At 37.2% G+C, this 25,939-nt stretch overlaps 2 protein-coding genes across 2 annotated transcripts; both read right to left on the minus strand.

The window, feature by feature from the left end:
• Positions 1-20,652: 20,652 nt before the first annotated feature.
• LOC103440381 (major strawberry allergen Fra a 1-3-like) lies at positions 20,653-21,450 on the minus strand. The gene has a single exon (XM_008379089.4). The coding sequence runs from the start codon at positions 21,339-21,341 to the stop codon at positions 20,862-20,864; it is 480 nt and encodes a 159-aa protein (XP_008377311.3). The 5' UTR covers positions 21,342-21,450; the 3' UTR covers positions 20,653-20,861.
• Positions 21,451-24,403: 2,953 nt separating this feature from the next.
• Positions 24,404-25,181, minus strand: LOC103440476 (major strawberry allergen Fra a 1-3-like). Its single transcript, XM_008379204.4, has one exon. The coding sequence runs from the start codon at positions 25,086-25,088 to the stop codon at positions 24,609-24,611; it is 480 nt and encodes a 159-aa protein (XP_008377426.3). The 5' UTR covers positions 25,089-25,181; the 3' UTR covers positions 24,404-24,608.
• Between the last annotated feature and the right edge of the window lie 758 nt (positions 25,182-25,939).

Genomic DNA, 25,939 nt, shown 5'->3' on the forward strand with positions numbered 1-25,939 from the left:
AAGAGCATAAGCTCTTCTTTACTTTAAAGTACTCCTTTTCTTGTTTTATTTGATATGCATGAAATTGGAGTAGTTGGGTCCAACGCCCCTAGGAACAACACGCCTTAATGTGATTAAACGCGTAACTAAAATCAATCACCATCCCTAGACTGAGATTCAACACTAGGCTCGTGTTGAATCTAAACAAAGGTTCATAGTCATCCTAAGGCCCTAAGGCAACTATATAGTCCATCAAATGAATGCAAAGTTTATGTTAGTAGTATCATATACTCTTGCTTTAAAAACCGTTTTATAAGCATAGTGGGAGTATTATATACAACTAAAACAATCAAATGGACCAATAGTTGTAATAGGACCAAAATTGTTTTAATAAAGATTAAAATGAATATTTATATGTGATGAGACCTAAAAAACCTCAACCAAACCATTATTAAGTTGATAAGCGTGAGAGTGCTTTGAACACTCTTTCGTGGCCTTCCACCGTGGTAGGCTTCAATCGTTTGTGACTCATACACCGTATTCGTCCAGTTCTGGGGTTGCAAAGTATGTGCTTACATTCAGGAGAAGCCTATAAACATATGATGAAGTAAAGGTAGGCAACGAGTATGGTCAATATGATTTTCTTCTGAGGTCATTCTTGAACCCCTACTTTAACTAGCATGGTGGGAATGACTTAACTAAGTGCAATGTGCCAATATGATATTCTTCTGAGGCATCATTCTCTAGAGGCCAAACTAGATGGGTACTTGCAAGAGATGCAAATGAGTAAGCGTACTCTCTCATTATTATTAACGCTAGCCAATATGATTTTCTTTTAAGGTGGGCTTGGTAATGGTGAGTCTCCCATACCCTACTAAGAGTTTCATCCAAAACTCTCGAATTCCAATGAGGGATATGGAATTTGCCAAAAATAGTGGGTGGTGCTATTTGATTTAAAGACCCGGATCAAATGGCTTAAAATCAATCAATTTATATTCATTATGTATTTGTTTACCAATATATTTGCAAACGCTATCCAAAACTTGACAAAGAAAAGCCGAATGCTTTAGTTTCCGAACTTGGTACAACAATCCCAAAGATTGTCTTAAATGGATTGTATATGTACCTAAGTAGTCTCATCCTCACAATCTTCCTATTGATAATGTATCATTTGAAAAAAATGATAGATAAGTCTATTATAAGGAGGACAACACTTTTAATGTCATAATTCTTCACTTACAAATCGTTGTATGAAGAAATAAGAGTTGCTTTGAACAACCCTTAGTCAATGCAAACACTTAGTGCTTGTTTCTTTGTTACATGAACAAGGAACTTAAGAAGAAAGCACAAGGGCATGGACACTTTATGTGCCATGATTCTTCACTTACAAATTGTTGTATGAAGAAATGAGAGTTGCCTTGAACAACTCTTGAAAGTTTGTAATTATGTTTAGAACATAATGGTTGGTTGACAAAAATAGTCCATCAACATGGACTTATGATGATTTTGAATCATTGAGTGTTGAAGTGTTAAACCACTTCTAGAAACGGAAACTAGGCAAGGACTTCACCTTTGAGTCCCTATCCAAATGGTTCACTAAGTTTATTGTAAACTATATAGTGAACAATAACCACACGCTCTCCAAATCGTTTGATGTGTATAACACAATTGAAATAAGTTTCAAGAGAGATAGTGGGAGTTTAGGGACCATGACTATTGTAGTCGAAGGAGAAGTCAAATAAAGAAGATAAAATTAACTCCAAGGGAACAATCTTTCTTTATGAAAGGATGGACATTGGAAGGGGTATTTGCAAGAAATGTCTTGCAAGTGTCAAGAACACACCTTTCGAAGGTGTTGTAAATTGTTCTTGAATAGTTCAAAACAGTTGATTCTTCTACTTGAATGCTTGATTCCGTAATAGTAACTATGTTTTACAATCGTTGTAAAAGTGTGACTAATAAGAAGTAGAAGATATATGAGAGAAGAAAAAGGTACATTTGGAACGTGAATAAAATATAGATCTCTGCGAAAGTAGATAGTACTTACTTCTTCATATGAACTACCAAAGAAATTGGAAAAACCAAAGGTTGTCTTTACATTCCAATTTTAAGGAACTTAATTCTGTCACTATAGTAGAGATGGATGAATGTTTTGTTTGACAAAACATTGTTCTTTATTAATCAATGATTGGATTATAGTAATCTAATTGATTGTCTCTATAATAGAGATGATATGGTAGTGTTAACTGTTTAGAATATAACGATGCTTAAAACCCAAAAGGTTGCAAGGTAGTGACTAATCCCAACTGAGTTGTGATACCTCTAAAACATAAATTACGAGTTGGTCATAAATGGATGCTTTGGATCGTTAGATCCGGATCCAATACCTTCTTGTTAAAATTGTATAGAGGCAAAATGTTCGAATCTTTATTCTTTTGGAAAGAAGAAAGAATCACAAAGTTGTTGAGGTTAATTCACTTAGATGTTAGTGGCACTTGTCCACAACATAATACTACTCATGTTATTTGACATTCACCGAAGATCACTCTCGGTTGGACTATAGTTTATTTTGAATAAACACAAGTCCGAATACTTTGCAAAAGGTTTCAAAGAATTCAAGAAATGTAAGTTGATGAGTAAGACGTCTAAAGTATTTACTTCCTTAGATTTGATCCAAGGAAAGATAACACTTTAGAACAATTTCCTTGATAATTATCAAGGAAAGAAGCATCAGAAGATAATGTCTTCTCCATTAGGAGAAGAACGAACTTGAATAAGATTTAGTTCGTTAGATGTTATCAATTACCCATATATAGGATATATACTTCTAAAAACAATATGATTGTCAATTAGAAGATCTTCCAAGATTTTCATGACTCCATAAGATGTAGTTGGAAAGAAAGACAAGTCTTAATTGTATTAAGATTTGGGGTTGGGTGCTAATAAGCAATATTGTTTGAAAATTATCTTATGGATATCCTTAAATTAACATTTGGATATCACTTCTATAAACCAACTAACAAATGTTGTTTGTTGGGTAGTTCATTGTAATCCTACACTAGGATTTGCCCAAGATAGAGCAAATGAATGAGGGATAGAACTCAAAGAATGGTTCTTTAAGAAACAAGATAGTGATCAACAAATATAACAACCTAGTTCCTATACCACAAGCTCCAAGGTAGTCGAGAAGGATTTATAAACCGTCTCAGTTGAATGGTTTGAACTTTATGACTATGTCATAGAGTTACACCTCTTAATTCAAAAGAAATAAGAATGAAAATCCTTATGACTACATTGAGTGTATATACAATATATACTCAAGGAAATGGTAAAGTACCATTTGACCCGAAATAATGAAACCTTAAATAGCTAATTGGTAGCTTAAGGTGACTACAATCAAAGAGAATGGTTGACTTTGAAGAAACCATCTTTGACGTAGTCTTGTTTTCAATTAATTCGAAGATTGTTAGCTACAAATAAATGGTGATTCAATGTTTGGACATAATATAGGTTTCCGAAACCATTATTAAGATAGTCTTGATAATATATGTCTAAAACTATGAATCACAAGACATGTAAGATAGTGGGAGCTATGAGCATCTTATGAGAAAAGGATCAAATCGCTTGATTTCTCATAAAGATGTAAATGAATCTTTTGTTTACTAGGTTTACAAAAGATTAGTGGGAGTTAATTATGTTCCTAAAATTTAAATATATATTTGATATATTAATTTTGGAAATGAAAAGAATACTTCTTCGTTAAAGTTATGACTTTAAACATTCTATAACGATAGAATGTATATGGGAGATATAGTCTAAATACATGGGATAGAAATCTATAATGATATATTTCAAAATATAATTGGATTATATCAATCCCTAATAATAGACAAAAGATGCTAGGAAGTTTCTCATATGATGATAAACTTCAATTAGAAGGACGACTCTAGTGAGACTAGCAAGTTGCGCTTCTCAAAGGGAACGTACCCTTTGACTCCCAAAGAAATAATGCATAAATAGAATCCTTTATGCATACGTAGAAAGGTGATTTATGTATTTCATATTGTATGAAATACATTGATATGAGTTGTACCTAGAAAGGTACAAGACGATATCAGTACAAGCCCAGGATCAGAACCACGACAACTGTCAAGTGAGTCCTTAAGTATTTAAGAAATACTAAAGGATAAATTCCTCAAAGAATGAGGAAGAATTAGAGTAACGTAATGGAAGCGTAAATGTATTAGATTATGAATCTAATCCATCATTGGATATTTCTTCATTATGAATGAAGAGATAATCATATATCTCTTTATTATGACTAAAGAGATATTTGGATGGAAACATTAAAAGTAATGACTTTAGTGTGTTCCATTATGAAAGCAAAATATATTGCCATATAGAAGCTTACAACAATGTTGTTTGGATGGGAAAGTTCATTTATGAACTCTCTATTCGGTTCCAACCAGAAAGTGTCTCTAGTGTACCGACACTACGACACTAATGGGGCGATAGCTCAAGCCAAGGAATCAAGGTCTCATCAAGATCCGAACTCAAATGAGAGACTGAACCACATGATTAAGAATCATGTATAATGGTGACATCATTATTCTCAAGGTTGCTTCTATGGATAACATATAGATATCCATTGTCTAGGCCTACTATTCAGCCATTTATGAAATGACTACAGAAGAGGTATCATCACTGATGACCAAACTGATTGGCTCTAGTGCAAGTGGGAGATTGTTGGAAATGTGCCCTAAAACCAATCATATGATGATACTTTACGGACATTTCACATGTTAAACTAATCTAGTTTAATATCAAGGGCAAAGATTATTGTTTGAGCAGTGTCATATAAATGTTATACGCTTAAACGATAAGTCCAAGGAATATGTGATTGGGAGAATGCGATCTAAAGAAGTTAGATTCATGAGACCATTCTTTCGTAGACACATCCTAAACGTTCCTGATCATAGGATTGCCAATTGGCCATTGACAGTCCGTTAAGATCAGTACGTGCTGTGTCTTCTCTCAGGGAGAGTGACTAGTCTCGAGTCATTGGTGTGTGTGACATCAAGACAAGTACGTAGGTGCTCAATAGAGAATGAGTTCACTGAACACGATCAACGAAGAGTTCTCATATTCATGTCACATGAGAACTCATGGTTGGGATAATGCAAAGTAGTCCTTTGACCTGAGGCATTATAGTTGTCTTGTGGTTAAGTCCTTGATCTTTAATTATGTCAAAAGTCACTCCAAAAGGAGGGTGTCCACGGCATAGTTGGGGTTAAGCCACTTAGCCATGGAGGCAAGTGAATGCGCAACAAGGGATCTCTAACCTTCAAACTGTTTGAGGGAGAATACTCTATGATATGATTAAGAATCTCTGGCCAGAGTATGAATGAGATTTAGGAAGTCATTCCAAATCACATTCAAGGCAATCATATAAGCACACGAATCACATTGGATATTAGACATGAATAAACTATCAAACCAAACAAAGTGGTCAAGAGTATTGTATTAGAGAAAGACCGTATTGCATTTGTAATCCTAAATTGAATAGGTTCTCCACCTCTTCTGATTAGCTTGGGTAACCATGATATGCTGCTAGGTGTCACTCATGGTTTGTGGAAGCTCTAAACGTGTATAATCACTAAAGGGAGAATTGAAAGTAAGTTTCAATTCACAATCGATTTGAAATGGTTTTAATCGCCCACTGCCTCGCTAAAAGGAACCTAATGGATCGTACACCGTGTAAGGTGGAGATTGAAGAAACAATGGAGATGAGTAAGAATAATTAAATGGTTTAATTGTTTATGGCAAGGATTAATTAATATGTTAATTAATCAAACGAACAAGTTCGTTAAAGACCTCAGGATAGTTTTGGACCTTAAGGCCCAATGGGCTTCGAACGTCAAGCCCATTGACTTAAGTTGTATGACAATTTAGTGAATAAAGATTCACAAGGGCCCAAAAGCCCAAATCCCTTTTGTGGCCGGCCATTTGATATGAATTAGGGTTTTTGGTTCTTTAGGTCACTTAAAGAAGTGACTATATAAAGAACTTTATAGCCAAAATTCATTAAGGGTTTCTTTTGGAGAAAATTGGAGAGAACATGTCTCTCCTTTTCTCTCTAAAGAGGCCGGCCCTCTTGGAGGGATTAGCTAGTAATCTTTCTCCTCCAAGGTCACTCATTTCTTCATCAATCTTACCTTGGTGTGGAGACTTAGAGGTTCTCAATTTTGGGAACTTGGAGAACCATTTCATCCATCCAAATCCATAGATCTAAGATGCAAGGAATGAAGGCCCTCTCTTTGGGTGATTAGCCTTTGCTTATGCAAAGAGGAATCTACAAAGGTATAATTTCTCAACTCACTTTGTTTTGAGTTGAGTCTTGGTTCACCAATCTACTAGGCTTTGAATTTCATGGGTAATGTTTTGTTTTTGAGTGCATGCAAGCATGATTCCGCCTTTAATTGTTAATTGCATGCTATATGATGTTACTCAAATGAACATGTTTTCACAAAATCATCCTTCAGGTAACCCCTAATTATTCTTTTCAAATTAGGATTAATTACCCAATTAATTGATTAATTGCCTACTTGATTGCAATACACTCAAATCACCACCATAAGTGGCGGGTCCCCATTTCTCCAAATAGGGCCAACCAGCCACACCCCTATAAATAGCCCTCCCCAAAAAACCTAATCCAATTTCTCCCTCAAATTCTAACTTTGACATCGGAGGTTCTTCGGCCAAAGCCCCCCCCCCAAAAAAAAATCTTGGGCACGTGAGGCTCTTGGCCTTGACCTAAAGTGTTAATTGTTTTGTAGGTGCATTTTTGTCTAAGAAAACAAAAGCGGAAATTTGCATCCACATCTATGTCTTTGGATTTCGCATATAAGAGTTACGAAGGGCTTTAGGGTTATGGGGACCTCACAGGATCAAGAACTGCAACAATTAGATACAATGAGATGTTTAGAGGCCAATCCACAGCTGGTTGGTGAAATGTGATATTAGGAGATCTATGCCTTGCTAATCTAGCACACCCTCCTACTCTTCGACGAGCACCTCTAGCAGCAACATTAAAGCGTCCAACACCTACGTTGCGTTGAGAAGTGCATTTGAGGCTTATTCTAAGTTTTGAATATTGGTTCATAATCATGTGTAATTAGTAGGCAGGATGTTGTTTAATGTCGTACTAATTACTAATTACTGTACATTAGACATAAGCTTAGGTTTCGGTAATTGAAAGCATGAGTTATCTGTTGTACGCGCGGTTAAACCATGGTCAGAACGAACATACGCGTGGTTAAACCATGCTTGTTTGAGAGGCATTCCGTCCTTTCTCTCCCCCTCCTGTTGGATGTGATTTAGAATGGGTGTCGGCATTGATTAACATTGACTCAGCATCATGGAATGTCGACTTGATCAATTCTTTGTTTTCTCCTGGTGAGGCGGCCATGATACACTCTATTCCTCTAAGCGGCATGCTTACCCCAAATCAATTAATGCAACACTATGATGCTAAAGTCGCTTTCTCGGTCAGTGCCTACAAAGTTGCTTATGACATGCGGGATCAACCGTCCACTTCGATTCAAAATATCCCTGCAGCTTTGAAGAGGAATTTTATCTGGAAAGCCACTGTTCCAGGTAAGATTAAAATGTGTGTTTGGAGAGCTAGTAATATTCTCCATACCCATTCTGAGGTGATGTCAAAAGGAGTCGTGGTGGACAACACTTGCGTTTTTTGTAGTTCCTCTGCGAAATCAGTGCTACATGTGTTTAGTTTTTGTCCATTCGCCTGTGCGGTCTATCTCTCTACCAACATGAATTTTGATTCCCAACATGGAGTTCGCGCCTCTTTCTGCGACTGGTTTTCTCAGTGTGCAACCTCAATTTCTCCAGGTCAGCTCAATTACTTTTTGGTGCTTCTTCATTCAATATGGCATGCTAAAAACTCTCTATTGTGGGATGGCAAACTTGAGAACCCTTCCTTAATGAGCTATATGGCTAATCTCCATTTGAACGAGTTCCTTAAAGCCAAAGCTCCTTGTTGAAGTATAATTATTGGAAGATATTGGAGTGATGGGAAGATATGCATGGGACTCTATGGAGCGATTGATGGACCTAGTTGTCATGGGTATGGTCCCCATAATGGCTCCCTCAAATTAAGGATTCGTTGACTTGTTGATATGGTTTTTAGTTGTTTGATGAAATCTCTTGATTAAGGATGTTGATAGCTTTAGGGTTTACCTAGTTGTTAGAGTTGTTTAGGGAAAGATTGCTTGGACCCGGTTCCCTTTCTTTCCTTCTCTTTATATCCTGACGTGTCCTTTCATTCATCTATCTATGAAATATACAATTCAAACAACTTAATATTCAACACTCCTAGTCAATCTAAGCCTCTAAATTTGGTTTGGTTTGCAAATTTGGTTTAACGTGCTTATTTTCTATTAGTGACGCGTTGTTTGGTTAGCAAATTTGATTTAAAATTTTGGTCTCCCTAAAATTACCCTAATAAATATTTTTAAATGGTTAATTAGTTTTAGGCTGATATCATTTTCTTTGTTGTCAACAGATTTGGGTGTACCACAACTTTGTTTTTGTCACAAAAATGCATTCTTTTTTTCTTAGAATTCTAATTTTGACGAGACCTATAGATATGAAGAACTTCATTGACATTAATGTGGGCGTAGTCATATCTATTAATGTGGATGACCTCACTTCTATGCATTTGAGGTCAACTAATTTAGGTCTACTTAGGTCATCGTCAACCAAAATGTTTAAATATAGCTCGGTCCAAAAGTAGTCCTGCAAAAAAAAAAACTAAAAAATAAAAAATAAATGAATAGTGTCGGACCATATTCATAAACCATCTCCAACCGAATAGGCTAAACATAGCCCCTCAATGCTTTATTAGTTTTAAGTTTGTACTTTAAATTTACTAGCTAATTTAGTTAAACTACCGTTGAATGTTTTCAAATTTATGATAGGAGCATATTTATGCGACTTAGTTGGCTTGTTCTTGTGCATTTATGTCGTGTTTCCTTAGTTATTTTAATGTTTAAAGTCATTTTCGTGTGTTTTCAGACTCTAAGTACAAAGTATGCAAGAAGATGCATTTTGGAGGCCTTTGGAGCATGTTTCGGGCTTGGAATGGATAGCAAATGCATGGGCCAAGTGGATGGACGAATTTGAGAACTAAAGAGGCCAAGAATATGAAGAATTATGGTCCAAAAGATGAAGAAAATAGCCCAAAAATCTGTCACCCCAACTTGCATTCCTTGCCATGCAAACCACATAGAATTCCCTTTGGATTCCATGCCATGCTTGATCACTCTTGTCCCCTACATAATTTCTAATTTCATGCTTCAATTCATTTAATTATTACACTCAATTGCTTGATACCTCTTGTTCCCTTCACTTATTAGATTTTAGACAACATTTACATCCATTACATGCACCAATTGATGCTCCATCATTCACATTTGGAATCCCATGCCTTGTGTACCACATGTTGCTGCACCTTTGACCCATTTATTGACACATTTTCACCTCCATTTCCATCTCTATGCAATGTACACAATCATTCATGCTCCCTAGCTTCAAGACCACTCCATTTTACCCTTCACACTTTGCATCATCACTTCATTTTCACCCTTGGACCATTGCACACCACACACACAAATTACCATGCATTTCATCCTTAACCTAACCTGATTTTCTAAGGTTTTTGGGGCCTATAAATACATGTTTACACCCCTTGGCCAAAGAACAATCCCCCATATTCATCATTTTATCACAGAAATTCGTCCATACACACCCTAGGAAGCAAAACACCCCAAAAACACCATTCTAGTGCCTAGAAAACATAAAAGCCACTCCACCTTCTTCCACCCTCTTTGCCCTAGTTCTCCACCACCTTCCAACCATCAAACACTCTTCCACACTCACCCTAAACCCCTCCATATCATTCCCCATCCATTCTACACCATAAATCCACCCAAAAATCTGTCCACAAGCTTCATGCCGCAATAAGGAGGAAGGGAGATCCATTGATGCACTCGCTTTCCAAGTTGGAGCATTTTAGGTGTTTTCTTTCCTTTGATTTTAATGTCTAATTTTATGTATCTTTGTATTGCAAGAATGAGGAACTAAACCCCCTTAGTTGGGGGGTGATTCGAAACCATGTACATGCTTGCAATATGATTTGATTACATTCAGTTGTTATTTCATAAGTTGCGGATTCAATTCGTTCATCTACTTGATTGATAACTTATTTGTGTATGTTGATTGAGAGTGCACGCTTAGTTTTCATGCATGAATATGATGCTAGATTATGAGGGAGTTTCACCTAATAGTTACAATCTTATAATCACAAGTAGTGAAGGTCGCTTGAAAACGATCGCGTTGAATGAATTCTTGGCACTAGTTTCATGCTCATCACAGTAACGAATGCCTCGTCAACACTTATAGTTCTCATTGTGCTTCATGATTCTTGATTGTATCTTTGTTGTGCTCATCACGTAAGGAACCTTCGAGGAATGCTTTGAATTGTTGTATGCGCTTTCCCATCCAATTCATTAACTTAAGGAGAACTTGAAGGTTAATTTAAGCGTATCTAATTAACTTGGGGTGTTGAGTTTCATAATTTATTGAAAGAACAACTGAAAATCATTTTGTTTGCAAGTGTGTCATGTGTGGAGAAGAACCTCCTAACTAGCCTTTTATCCATCCTTTTCATCCAAAAACGTTTTACAATCTGTTTTGTTTTAAAGTTTCTGTTTTGTTTTCAATTTTCGTCCAAAACAAATCCCCCTTTATTTTGAAGTCTTAGATTAGTTAGAAAGTGTTTTGATTTGTGTTTCTAAGTGTTTTGATTCAAGTTTTCATCCAACTTCGTCCAAGTTCTTGTTAGGTTCTCAAAACTGCCCAGAAAGTGGTTTTTAGGCAGTTTTGAGTCATTAGGTTGCTGTTTTGAGTTTTATGTTTGTTTAAGTATTTTAAAGTATAGTTTTGCATTCTTTGAGTCTAGTTTAGTGTTTTAAATTTTGTTTTTATGTTTTTAAGTCAGTTTTCAAGTGTTTAGCAATCCCTCCTAATCCCCGGCCTAGAACGATCCCTACTTACATACTTTACTACATTTGATAAAAAGAGGGTTTAATTTTGTGTGTTAACTTATTTTACGCATCAAATTTTGGCGCCGTTGCCGGGGATTAGCAACTTTGCTAATCTCTTGGATTGTTTTCTTTCGAATTATTGTATTTTGTTTAAGTTTCTGTTTAAGTTGCTGATTTGTTTTGTTTTCTTTGTTTTTAGGTACTAGTTTATGACCCGTAGCTCACAACCTGTTCGTGAGCATATCTCCGACTTTGACGGTGATTTTGAGAGGACTTTGAGAAGGAAAAAGAAATTGCAAGAGTCTAATCCTCCTAGTCCCGAGCCTGAATTAGAAGAGCAAGAAGTTGAGGTTGAAGAGAAGGCCACGACACAAGTGGGTGGAGAAGAGCAAGGTATAGCCATGGACAACCGTACGCTCAAGGAGCTTGCCGCCTCGGGTTTGGATAATGCCGCACCATTGTGTATCCAATATCCCATGGCTGCTCAAGGTAAAACTGAAGAGTTCGAGTTAAAGTCAAGTTTGCTCCACCACATTCCAAAGTTCCATGGGCTGTCCATGGAGGATCCGAACAAACATTTGAAGGAATTTGAAGTGGTATGCTCAAGTATGACTCCAGTTACCGTTGACGGAAGTATTTTAAAGATGAAGGCTTTTCCATTCTCTTTAATGGACAAAGCCAAGGATTGGTTATACGAGTTGGCTCCCGGTACAGTTACATCTTGGGAGAGTATGAAGAGGGCGTTTCTGGAGAAGTTTTTCCCAACTTCTCGCATCATTCTTCTTCGTAAAAAAATAAGTGGAATTCAGCAAAGCCAAGGTGAATCTTTTCCATCTTATTATGAACGATTTAAATCACTTGTTGCTTCTTGTCCACAGCATCAGATGAAGGAGGAGTTACTTCTTCAATACTTTTACGAAGGTCTTTTACCACTTGAACGGCAAATGTTGGATGCTTCCGCGGGAGGAGCTCTAGTGGATAAGACACCTAGGGATGCCAAAACTCTCATTGCGAATCGAGCACTCAATGCACAACAATATGAAGGTGTTGGGCAAAGAGACACCCCACGGCCACATCATGTCAATGAGGTAAGTTCTATTTCTGAGTTACAATCCCAAATGGCTAACCTTACGTCTATGTTATCGCAGTTGGTTGAAGGCCCCAAAACGCAAGGAACTACAATCTGTGGTGTATGCTCCATTCAAGGACACCAATCTGATCAATGCCCTAAATTAATTGAGAATGGAGGATGGGAATCGGCCAATGCTGTGGGTTATGGGAATCAAAACCAACCAAGGAATGATCCTTTCTCCAATACATACAACCCGGGATGGCGTGATCACCCCAATTTCAGATGGAGAGATGCACCACAATATGGCCAACAAAGTGGATTCCAACAACCCCCGAGTTTCTTTCCAAGGCCAATGGAACCACAACCACCTCCTCAGGCACAATCTTCCCAAACTAACCCAGGTACGTCTATGAATGATGATAAAACATATCAGTTACTAACCACCATGGCGCAGGGAATGCAGAACCAAGCAAAGGAGGTTAATGAGCTGAAGAAGCAAATGGGCCAAATGGCCGAATTTTTGGGGCAATTACGTGAAAATGGTAAGTTACCAAGCACTACGGTGGTCAATCCAAAGGGTGGCTTCGAATCTGCAAAGGCTATCACATTACGAAGTGGAAAAGAGGTGAGAAACAAGGAAGATGAGAAGATACAACTCAAAGAAGATGAGAACACCTACCCCACGGCAAGGGTACCATCACCCATGCCGCAGCCATCTAAGACATCCCATCCGTCCACCTCAGGTAAGAATGTTCCAAATGTTGTGATTTCGAACACTAATCTGCCCAATGTCCCCTTTCCTAGCAGATTTTTGCAATCAAAGAACGAAGAGGAGGAAAAAGATGTTCTAGAGACATTTAGAAAGGTGCATGTCAACATTCCCCTCCTTGATGCCATAAAGCAAATCCCGAAGTATGCCAAGTGTTTAAAGAAGCTTTGTACAACAAAGAAACGTGTCCGGGAGAAAGAGGTGGTACATGTAAGTGAGAATGTCTCCGCCATCTTGCAACATAAACTACCCCCCAAATGCAAAGACCCGGGAAGTTTTACAATTCCATGTGTCATTGGTAATACCCGTTTCAAATCTGCCATGCTAGATTTAGGAGCATCTATTAATGTTATGCCATATTCTGTGTATGCATCTATGAATCTAGGAGCACTTAAACATGATGGTGTAATCATACAATTGGCCGATATATCTAACGCTTATCCAAAGGGAGTTTTGGAAGACGTTTTAGTGCAGGTTGATCATTTAGTCTTCCCAGCGGATTTCTATGTCCTCGAAATGGATGAATCGGACCATGCCCCTTCATTGCCCATCCTCCTTGGAAGGCCATTCATGAAAACGGCTCAAACGAAGATTGACGTGGCCAAAGGATTAGTCACTATGGCATTTGGTGGTGACATGATTAGTTTTAAAATTTCTGAATCCATTGAGACTTCTAATATTGTTCATTCTTGTTGTGCCATTGGTAAAATTGAAAAGATAAGACCGGACCATTCAGCACCAAGCACGAAGGATGCATCAAGAACCATGCAAGACGAGGGAATTGGAGTGGAGTACAAGGACCATACGGCCACTGCCCTCAAAATGCTCAAAGTGGCCGAAAGCACCATGGGGAAGAATGTTCACATTGCTGCCACTTCATCACATCACATAGGTAAGCCACCTAATCCAAATCCAATGCCATTTAAAGTTGATAGGTGGTTCCCTTCTTTGGTGCAGGTACCTAAGCAAATCCCCGATGGTGGGCGTATGAACATGAACCTTAGACAACACAACGCACCCATCAACAAACATCACTATCCATTTCCGTTCAAGGATGTAATCTACGAGAACTTTGTGGAGCATGTTGTGGAGGATATCCCACTGCATGCCGTGGGTTCCAAAGAGATTTGAAGGTGTTCATCGTCCGGCTGGAAGACGTTAAAGCAAGCGCTTTAAGGGAGGCAACCCATTTATTCTGCTTGATTGTCAATTTTATTACTTGTTTAATTATTTTTGGTTATGATTTTCTATTTTGAAATATTAACAAATATGCAAGGGATTTTTGACATTAAACTTCATGAAATGAACAGGAATCTGGGAAATAAAGAAACATAACATAATACAAGAGGAAGAGCCTTCACAAAGGCTGCTTGGGAGAGGTCGTAGTAGTCGGCGGAGTCGCAGTAGTTGGCGGAGTCTCAGCAGTCGGTGGGGCCACGGAAGGAGGAGGTATCAGAGGTTGATCAGTTGGAGCTTCACTGCGCGGTGCTGCCCCAGAAGACGAAGGCAGATGCTGTTAGAACAAACCCACAAACCTCCGGTGATCAAGTAAAATCTGACCATCAGTTTCCTGCAGCTGGTCAATTTTCCTCTTCATGTTTGTGGCATAACTGTGTGCAAGCTTATGCAATTGTTTATTTTCATGCTTGAGTCCTCTAATCTCCTCTTTGAGACTCTGTATTTCAGCCACCAACGATTCAACGTGACGGGTTCGAGCAAATAGGCGTTGGGCCATGTTGGACACAGAACCCGCACACTGCAAGCTAAGAGCCAGAGACTCCTTAACCGCCAATTCATCAGACCGTCTAGCGAGCAGTCTGTTATCTCTGGGGGTGACAAGGTTCCGGGCCACCACCGCAGCTGTCATATCATTTTTCATCACCGAATCCCCCACGGTAAGGGGACCGGTAGGGGATATGAAGGATGGGCGCCATATGTTGTCTGGTGAAGGCGGAGCTGCCTCTTCACCAAGGTTCAAGTCAAAACGACGATCGGAAGGGCCAGACATTTTCAGAGGTGGTGAAGAAAGAAGAGAGGATGACTGATCAAGATTAAACAAGTGCAAGAAGGGAGTGTTTACAGGAGGGAGCTCAAGTGTGTTGTGGAACAAAATTAACGCCTCTATAAAAAGAAGAAATCAAAGAGGCGCTCCTCAGAGAAGCGTCCTCTCGCAAATCGAAGAGTCGGGGCTCCTTTCTCAAAAGTCGGATTCTTTTCTCAAAAGAGGCGTTTCATTTCTTAAAGGCTGGGCTTGCTCAGAAACCGCGAGTCGAACACCGAATTTCAAAAGATCAAATTGTCCAGACGTGTCGTCACTCGTCACATGCAACTGGTAGCTTTGCGGAAATTACGGGCAGCTTTGTCAGAAAGCGCGTAATTTGTACTATTCATCCATCCACCGGCTGCCGACAATGAGTGAGGGAATAGTTCCGGTTGTGAAGAAAAGTCCTATAAGTATCTACCTTCGCCTTCCACAGCAAAGGCACACCCTCTCAGCACTTCTTCATCTCCGAGAATGTATTTCCAACACACCCTCTCAAGTCACTCTGTATTTCTCATTCCCTGGGATACCCCTGCAAACAACCCATCCAGAGCAAAAGTATTTCATATCATAATGGTTGAAAGCAAGAGTATCTCATATCATGCATTCTCCATGTCCTTTTCCTTGTCTTTGTTCTAACCTGCAGGACATGGAGAAATTGCTCTCGAGTACTCGTCTTCCACTGCTGATGTACTTCCAAAGAAGCTGCCACATCTACCTGAAGAACAGATAAGGCAAGCGAAAATGATACCAGCAGCATGTGGAGACAACGTACAGAAGAAACAAGCAGAGAAGAATGCAGCTCGTACAATCAACCCAGCACAAGGAGTCCGAGCTGAAGAACTAGAGAAGCTGCCACATCTGCTTGGAGAACAAATAAGGAACTGCAACATCACCCCGTTCAAGAGTAAAGCTGTGGAAAGTCAACAAGATCAACTATCTCCAAAACCAGATTTGCGTTCTTAAACTCTACTCTGTCTGGTTTTTACTTTGCCATATTTGTCATGTTTATTTGTCGTTTATTATTTGCTTGTTTTTGGTGTGAGTATATGCTTGAAACATTGAGGACAATGTTTGATTTAAGTGTGGGGGGGTAACCATTGTTTTGCATGAAATTCGTAGAAATTTATCACCCATTACTTCTAGTGTTGTTCCTTGTTGTTTTAAGTATTTTTTAAGCTGTTTTGGAGTGTTTCAGTGTGTTTTGACATAAAAAATCCGAAAATTCATAAAAATCTGAAAAATTGTTTTTGAAAATCCAAAAAAAGAGTTGTTTTTGTGCGCTTATTTGTGTCTTAGGGTACCTTCCAACACAATGATGAGGATTCGGTTTGTAATTGCATGACTGTTAAAGAGAGTTATAAACATGGATGAAAGTTTGATTTACTCTTTATTTATGCGTGGTTGTGGTTATAACTTATGAAATCACATGTAATCATAAAAGAAAAAAATTAGTTTTTGTAACATGCTTGAAGGAAAGAACTCAAACTAACGCTACAACCTTGTGAGACTTGAGCTTAAACGTTTATTTGGAGAGTTAAAATCTGTGCATTCTTGTTTTCTAAAGTCATTGCATGATCTCATTATTCTTTGCTTGGCTATTACTTAGAAGGCGTTTCATCATTTAGTTCCAAATGCTAGAACTCATGCCTATTTCATTCAAAGCATGCTATTGATTTGCATAAAACATATTCAAGATGAAGTTGTGTAGTTACCACCACCAAAGCCAAACTGCCATGTATCCCATATCGTTATATGTTTAAGTTAACCCCATTGAGCCTTGATAGCCTACATTCTTTGTTAAACCACATTATCCTTACCTAGCCTAGTTTAGGACCATCCATACCCTTGTTCTTGAAGCATAGTAAAACATGATTCAAATTGAATTTCTTTTGATTAATGTATGGCAGAAAACAAGTGTGGGGGAAGTGTGAGTTGTTATGCTTGTTGAAAAGAAAAGAAGAGTTGAGAAAAAAAAAAAAAAAAAAAAAAAGTTTTAAAGTGCTGCTTGTTGAAGAAAGAGTCCAAAACATAGAATTCGGCCCTAATTATTGCCTGAATTTTCCCTTTGTGTCTAAAAGCTGATTTCTGCAATCTAAGTGAATTCTAAGTTTCAATTTCATTACTTTACTTGCTATTGCTTTAAGAACGATTGTTATCCTTATCCTTCATTTGTTAGCCATCACCCCAAGCCCCGTTACAACCCTTAACTTCATCTTGAGTGTCATGCGTTTCAATATGTGGAGTTTGAATTTGGTATGAGCATATGGTGTCACTGGTTCTCGCATCTAAGTAGTAGCATTCCATTCATGAGATCATATCTAAACATGCTTATTAACTCCAGAAATTGCTTTCTTTGTGATACATATATGTGAGCGTTCGTTTTCATATCTACATCAATCTTCTCACATATAACTAGTATAGGGTGTGTAGTTAGAAAATCTGAGTGAAAATTGAGTTCATATCTTGTAAGGAATTGAGTGATTTCTCTAAGGCATGTTACTACATCAAAAACATTGTTTTAATTGATTAATTGTGAACTAGTAAGTGGTGACTATGATTAAGTATGTGCTTAAGTGTAAAGATGACTCAAATATGTGGGGATAATGATTTTTAACATGTCATGTGCATTGGAAATCCCTGAGGCAAATGTTGGAAGGTTTAGGTTGTGTTTTATTTGTTTTGTTTCGTTTTATCTCTTTGTTTTGCTCGAGGACTAGCAAAAGCTAAGTGTGGGGGAATTTGATAGGAGCATATTTATGCGACTTAGTTGGCTTGTTCTTGTGCATTTATGTCGTGTTTCCTTAGTTATTTTAATGTTTAAAGTCATTTTCGTGTGTTTTCAGACTCTAAGTACAAAGTATGCAAGAAGATGCATTTTGGAGGCCTTTGGAGCATGTTTCGGGCTTGGAATGGATAGCAAATGCATGGGCCAAGTGGATGGACGAATTTGAGAACTAAAGAGGCCAAGAATATGAAGAATTATGGTCCAAAAGATGAAGAAAATAGCCCAAAAATCTGTCACCCCAACTTGCATTCCTTGCCATGCAAACCACATAGAATTCCCTTTGGATTCCATGCCATGCTTGATCACTCTTGTCCCCTACATAATTTCTAATTTCATGCTTCAATTCATTTAATTATTACACTCAATTGCTTGATACCTCTTGTTCCCTTCACTTATTAGATTTTAGACAACATTTACATCCATTACATGCACCAATTGATGCTCCATCATTCACATTTGGAATCCCATGCCTTGTGTACCACATGTTGCTGCACCTTTGACCCATTTATTGACACATTTTCACCTCCATTTCCATCTCTATGCAATGTACACAATCATTCATGCTCCCTAGCTTCAAGACCACTCCATTTTACCCTTCACACTTTGCATCATCACTTCATTTTCACCCTTGGACCATTGCACACCACACACACAAATTACCATGCATTTCATCCTTAACCTAACCTGATTTTCTAAGGTTTTTGGGGCCTATAAATACATGTTTACACCCCTTGGCCAAAGAACAATCCCCCATATTCATCATTTTATCACAGAAATTCGTCCATACACACCCTAGGAAGCAAAACACCCCAAAAACACCATTCTAGTGCCTAGAAAACATAAAAGCCACTCCACCTTCTTCCACCCTCTTTGCCCTAGTTCTCCACCACCTTCCAACCATCAAACACTCTTCCACACTCACCCTAAACCCCTCCATATCATTCCCCATCCATTCTACACCATAAATCCACCCAAAAATCTGTCCACAAGCTTCATGCCGCAATAAGGAGGAAGGGAGATCCATTGATGCACTCGCTTTCCAAGTTGGAGCATTTTAGGTGTTTTCTTTCCTTTGATTTTAATGTCTAATTTTATGTATCTTTGTATTGCAAGAATGAGGAACTAAACCCCCTTAGTTGGGGGGTGATTCGAAACCATGTACATGCTTGCAATATGATTTGATTACATTCAGTTGTTATTTCATAAGTTGCGGATTCAATTCGTTCATCTACTTGATTGATAACTTATTTGTGTATGTTGATTGAGAGTGCACGCTTAGTTTTCATGCATGAATATGATGCTAGATTATGAGGGAGTTTCACCTAATAGTTACAATCTTATAATCACAAGTAGTGAAGGTCGCTTGAAAACGATCGCGTTGAATGAATTCTTGGCACTAGTTTCATGCTCATCACAGTAACGAATGCCTCGTCAACACTTATAGTTCTCATTGTGCTTCATGATTCTTGATTGTATCTTTGTTGTGCTCATCACGTAAGGAACCTTCGAGGAATGCTTTGAATTGTTGTATGCGCTTTCCCATCCAATTCATTAACTTAAGGAGAACTTGAAGGTTAATTTAAGCGTATCTAATTAACTTGGGGTGTTGAGTTTCATAATTTATTGAAAGAACAACTGAAAATCATTTTGTTTGCAAGTGTGTCATGTGTGGAGAAGAACCTCCTAACTAGCCTTTTATCCATCCTTTTCATCCAAAAACGTTTTACAATCTGTTTTGTTTTAAAGTTTCTGTTTTGTTTTCAATTTTCGTCCAAAACAAATCCCCCTTTATTTTGAAGTCTTAGATTAGTTAGAAAGTGTTTTGATTTGTGTTTCTAAGTGTTTTGATTCAAGTTTTCATCCAACTTCGTCCAAGTTCTTGTTAGGTTCTCAAAACTGCCCAGAAAGTGGTTTTTAGGCAGTTTTGAGTCATTAGGTTGCTGTTTTGAGTTTTATGTTTGTTTAAGTATTTTAAAGTATAGTTTTGCATTCTTTGAGTCTAGTTTAGTGTTTTAAATTTTGTTTTTATGTTTTTAAGTCAGTTTTCAAGTGTTTAGCAATCCCTCCTAATCCCCGGCCTAGAACGATCCCTACTTACATACTTTACTACATTTGATAAAAAGAGGGTTTAATTTTGTGTGTTAACTTATTTTACGCATCAATTTAATCATTGAATTTGAATCAATTATTGCAAATGAGGAGCTGAGCCCCAAAAAATGGGTTAAAAGCCACACTACATATGCCTCTTTGGCCAAATAATAATAGGCTCTATAGAATTATAGCCTAGCCATTTGTTGAAGATGAGTCTTTGGACAAATTATATCATTTTTTTTTTGCTTTTGGACTTTTAACCCTCTCCAGTGGAGATGTCCTTACAATTTTTTTTAAGGGAAGGACATTTCATTCATGAAGGAGCAAATACATACAAGATTTACATAGATCAAGAACATGACCCAAAAGGGGGTACTAACAAAGATCTGAAAATATATATACAAAAGAATAATCTTATGTTGCAAGACAACGTTGGAAGAGACAAAGAATTCACACAAGTAGCTAGAACTAAAAGCGTTAACATTATTCATTAGTAGTTTGGGTCAACTCATGCAGAAAGATCGTATGACATATAGACATGTATTCATTTGTTACACCATGATAATTGTAAAATGTTGTATGCGATATGTCAACTTGTGTAGTTAGAAAATATTATGCTTTAACCTGAACGCGTATTAGGTGGTAAATAAGATTCATTTGTTTTCTTGAATTAGTTATTGTGGGATCTTTTGCTGTGATTGACTTGACATGTCATATAGAATAATAGAGGTCAAGTTAGAAATATGAAAATTGAACATTATTCATTACCACGGTGAAACTTGCAAATATATCAACAATATGATTTTCTTCTTATTTATTTGTAAATGAAAAGAAATACAATATTAATTCTTTACTCAGAAGCTCCAATTATAAGTCAAAACACTGTTTCAAAACTTAAAGAAAAAGGGAATGAAAACCACACCGATGCATTGAATGATGCCAAAAGATCACACAACTACTTATTAATACTTTTTGCTGCAACAGGCAATTTTAATTTAGTTGTAGGAGTCTTGGTTCTCCAAGAGGTAGTTCTCAATCAACTTGAAGAGGTGTGAGGCCTTCTCTTTGCCAGCCTTAACATGCTCTTCCTTGATCTCAACGTCACCTTTTGTGTGGTAGTGGCTGATGCTCTTGATGACAGAACCGCTGCCTGAAGCCACCAACTTGGTCTCATAAGAGATCTTCTCAATTGTCTCAGTGATAGCATCTCCTTCGATCACACTGTACTTGTAGACAAAGTTGTCCTTGTCAACCCCATCAATTCTGTGCTTCACGTAGTTGTATGTGCTACCTTCACCGAAGTTGATCTTCTTAATGGTTCCAACTCCGCCATCTCCTTCAAGGATCTCAGTGCTCTTCACTGCTTGTGGTGCAATCTTGGGGATGAGGTTGTCAGCATCAAGAACAAAAGCATTGTACAACCTAGCAGGGGGGATGACGGAGGTGAACTCGAATTCGTATGTGAAAACACCCATGATTCTGAGAAGTGTTTGGAAAGTAAGAAAATAGAAATTGATGAAGAGGAAGATGATGTAATGGGAGGTTTTGAGTTGTGAAGAAGTGAGGGAGGAGGTATGTATTTATAGGGTGAGGCCGAAGGTTGATCATAAGGTTTTATTATGCAAGTTCCTGCTTGGTTCTATTCATATACGTGGGAACCATTACTTTTTCTACGTGGATTTTTGTATTTTAGTAAAGAGGAAGGGAAGGACCATCTGGATATTGAATAAGAAAATACCCAATTAATCACGAGGTCGACTGTAACCTCAATTATGTTCCGTATATAACATGGGTTTGTACTATGAAATTCCATTTGATGATAAACAATAGTATGAGAACAAGCATGAACCATGCATGTGGGACTTCTAATAATTCAATTTTCGTTTTCTACTACTCTATAGTTGACATTTTTGAGTCATTTTTCATTTGGCTGTGTGCTTAAATAGGTTAACAGGGACGAGGACTGTGCGTTGGGATAACAGCATAAATCATACTTGTTATAGTTGAAATTATTTTGAGCAATTTCGATTTGGAGAGGTGAAAGCCTAAAGGAAAACGGTGGCCAATCAATGTTGATAAATTGCAACTAGCCAATGCTGAAATGCAAGTCAAGTCGCCCTAATTTGAACGTCTGGAGTTTGACCAAAAAAAAAAAATTTGAACTTCTAGAAGTGCATACTATTTGTAAGATACGTAATAATATTAACTAATTAACCTCCGTAAAATTTATTGGAAAATCTAAACAACTTGGTTCATTTTGTATGTTAGAGTGTTTTTGATATGGTTTGTATTATGGTTTTCTAGTCGGATAAGAATTATGATTACTTTCCCATCTTTAATAAAGGTTTAAGATTGCTTTATTATTTCTTTTAGTATATTAAGTCTTTATAAGTACATCTCTTGTCGCCTTGGAGGTATCAAGTCTTAGCAAGACTAATGTTTTCGTTATGTAGCATGCTTGTCAATTTGGAGTATTTTTCTTTCTTGCAAGTCTATGGAATAATATTTATTTTTCAATAATTTTTTTTCGTCCTTCAATTTGTAAAATAAATTTCCAATTGTATTGCCATTCCTTTATGCAATGCATGCACCTATTGTTTAAGAGTCAATCTTGTCTAATCATTTTCCACTATAAAAAATATATATATCAACAGCTAATTACATGTGTGAAGCTTACAATGTTGCGATTACTATTGTTGAAGGTAAAAGAATTATCACTTAAGTCTTGTGTAGTATAAAGGATTGGGTTGCAATGGATAAACCACTATTGTCAAGGTATGTTGAAGGAATAAATGAAAATTTTGTAGCAAACTTGGAGTATAAGATGAATTACTGAAAAGAAAACTTATCTATTTTAATCCTCCTCAAAATGGTATACAAAGGAGAAGTTTTTTCCACTTCTAACCTCCTTATCCCCTTAAAAGAAAAAATCATTATTCTTTACCTTTATTGTACCTTAAATTTGCTAGTTAGTGAGTATATTTGGCAGAACTTTACCGAGGACGATTCAAAAAGAGTCCCTTAAATTAACAGAGTACATAGGTAGCTGAGAGCAAGGATTCTTATTCAAATATATATGATATATACTTATTTTTGAAACTCAATGAGACCACACCGATACATTTATTAGTCTAAGAATATAAAGGTAGCTGAGAGCAAGGATTCTTATTCAAATATAAGGGATTGGGTCAACTCATGCAAAAAGACCATGGCATATGTATATTTATTAGTTTACAAATTTAATCTTTTTAACATTACTCTTATTCATTAGTAATTGGGTGGAGAAAGACTATGGCATATGTATATTCATTTGTCATATCATGATAACTATAAATGTTAAATATGTGTGGTCAACTCATGTAGTTAGAAAATATGATGCTTTAAATTGAGGGAACTTTAACGAAAAGTTTCTGGTACTGTTCACTTTAACGAAAAACCACATTTTTACACTAAAAAGTCAATCATGGTATTGTTCACTTTACCCTTTATGTTGTTCTTATTGTTAAAACTCAAAGTTTTCAAGCCATTTTAATTGGTTTTCCTTTAAATTGATCGCATATTAGGTGGTAGATAAGATTCATTTGTTTTGTTTTGTTAAATTAGTTAGGCTTTTTATCCAAAATGGTCCCTGAGAATTACATAACACATCACTTTGGTCCCTAAGATTCAAAATCAATAGAAATGGTCCATGAGATTGTCTACCATCCATTATTTTGGTCATTCCATTAAAAACTCCGTTAAGTGTCCCGGAGCTCTTGGCTGGAAATTTGGGCAATTTTCAAAGTTTCGTAAACCAATCGTTTCACAACCAAATTCAACCGATAATATATCAAAAACAAAAATCATACTTCTCAACGAGATGAAGATAATGGTATCTTTCTTGAAGGCTAAATTTTCGTGGTTTGGCCGGAACATAGCTTAAAAGTGGCTAACTCGACAACCAAGACAGCCACTTTTGAGCCGTTTTTCGGCGAAACCACGGTACGATAGCCTTCACAAAAGGTACCATTCTCTTCGTCTCATCGAGAAGTATGATTTTCGTTAAGTATTGAAGAAGTTATGAACGTTTAAATTTTACCCAGTTTCAGGCAAGTTTTCCGGTTTTTCCACAGACCAGTCACCTTTTAGGCTATTTTTCGGCCATCTCCAGCAGCCATTGCGCTTCCAAATAGGTATAATCTTGTTCTACACTTTCCTATCTTCATTTTGATATATTATGGGTTGAATTTGGTTAAGAACCAATTGAGTTACGAAGCTTTGAAAATTGCCCAAACTTCCGGCCAAGAGCTCCGGGACACTTAATAGAGTTTTTAACAGAATGACCAAAATAATGGATTGTGAACAATCTCAGGGACCATTTCTATTGATTTTCAATCTCAGAAACCAAAGTGATGTGTTATGCAAATCTCAGGGACCATTTTAGCTTAAAAACCAATTAGTTATCATGTGATTTTTTGGTGTGATTGACATGACATGTCACATGGAATAATAGAAGTCAAGTTAGAAAAATGAAAATTGAAAAAGAAATTTAAAAATATATCATCAAATATGAATTCTTCTTATTTATTTGTAAATGAAAGGAAACACAATATTCACTCCACTCAAAAGCTCCAATTACAAGCCAAAACACTGTTTCAAAATTTAAAGAAAAAGCGAATGAAAATCACACCGATACATTGTGTGATGCCAAAAGAGGACACAACTACTTAATAATACTTTTTCCGGTAGCAGACAACATTAATTTAGTTGTAGGCATCCTGGTGCTCTAAGAGGTAGTTCTCAATCAACTTGAAGAGGTGGGAGGCCTTCTCTTTGCCAGCCTTAACATGCTCTTCCTTGATCTCAACATCACCTTTTGTGTGGTAGTGGCTGATGCTCTTGATGACAGAACCGCTGCCGTAAGCCACCAACTTGGTCTCATAAGAGATCTTCTCAATTGTCTCAGTGATAGCATCTCCTTCGATCACACTGTACTTGTAGACAAAGTTGTCCTTGTCAACCCCATCAATTTTGTGCTTCACGTAGCTGTATGTGCTACCTTCACCAAAGTTGATCTTCTTAATGGTTCCAACTCCGCCATCTCCTTCAAGGATCTCAGTGCTCTTCACTGCTTGTGGAGCAATCTTGGGGATGAGGTTGTCAGCATCAAGAACAAAGGCATTGAACAACCTAGCAGGGGGAATGACGGAGGTGAACTCAGATTCGTATGTGAATACACCCATGATTCTTAGATGCGTTTGGGAAGTGTGAAAAAAATAATTGATAAAGAGGAAGACTGAGGAAGAAAGTTGATGTATTGGGAGGTTTTGAGGTGTGAATAGCTGAAGAGGAGGTATGGTATTTATAGGCGAGGCTGCCTGAAGGTGGATGGATGGGATTTATGCCATTTCCTTATTTTTTTTTAAATGGTTCTATTCATTGTGACGTGGGAACCATTACTTTTCTACATGGAATGTTTGTATTTTAGTCAAGAGAAGGACCATCTGCTAATTGAATAAAAAAAATATAGCCATTTAATCCATGAGCTCAATTATTTCTATCCCACTGGAGCTACTTTTACGCTTTCTGTGAGAACCAGAGCATGGAAATTGGAATTCCGTTCAGTAATTGATTAAGCTTATTCCCTTCTAAACTGATACTTGGGTCTCAATCAACAATGACTGCCATGGGCTTTGAATTCAATAATCCTGATAAAGTGAACACTTCACATTCTCTTCCATTCCAGTTAGCCATTCTGATGGTAGAAATTTCAATTAATTTGCGGACCATCTCACCTTAATTGTGGCAGGGCTAGCTTATCCGCTAATCATTTCATATCGTATAACCAAAAATATTTATCTAATTTTTTAGATTCACAATCAACATGGTCATTGGCTGTGTACATAAAATAGTTAATAGATACGAGGACTGTGTATTTGGACTTTGTTATAATTGAACATTTTGATCTTGCCTTTTCCGTTTGAATATGTAAAAACTCCACAGAAAATGATGGCAATCAATGTTGACTCAATGCAACCATATGTTTGAAATGCAAGTCAAGTACCCTAATTTGAACTTCTGGAAGTGCATACTA

The sequence above is a fragment of the Malus domestica genome, chromosome 08 (genome assembly GCF_042453785.1).
Source record: "Malus domestica chromosome 08, GDT2T_hap1".
NCBI lineage: Eukaryota > Viridiplantae > Streptophyta > Magnoliopsida > Rosales > Rosaceae > Malus > Malus domestica.

What these genes read in the sequence shown, in the direction of transcription:
- LOC103440381 (XM_008379089.4), bottom strand. Translation starts at nt 21,341, where the DNA reads ATGGGTGTTTTCACATACGAATTCGAGTTCACCTCCGTCATCCCCCCT.
- LOC103440476 (XM_008379204.4), bottom strand. Translation starts at nt 25,088, where the DNA reads ATGGGTGTATTCACATACGAATCTGAGTTCACCTCCGTCATTCCCCCT.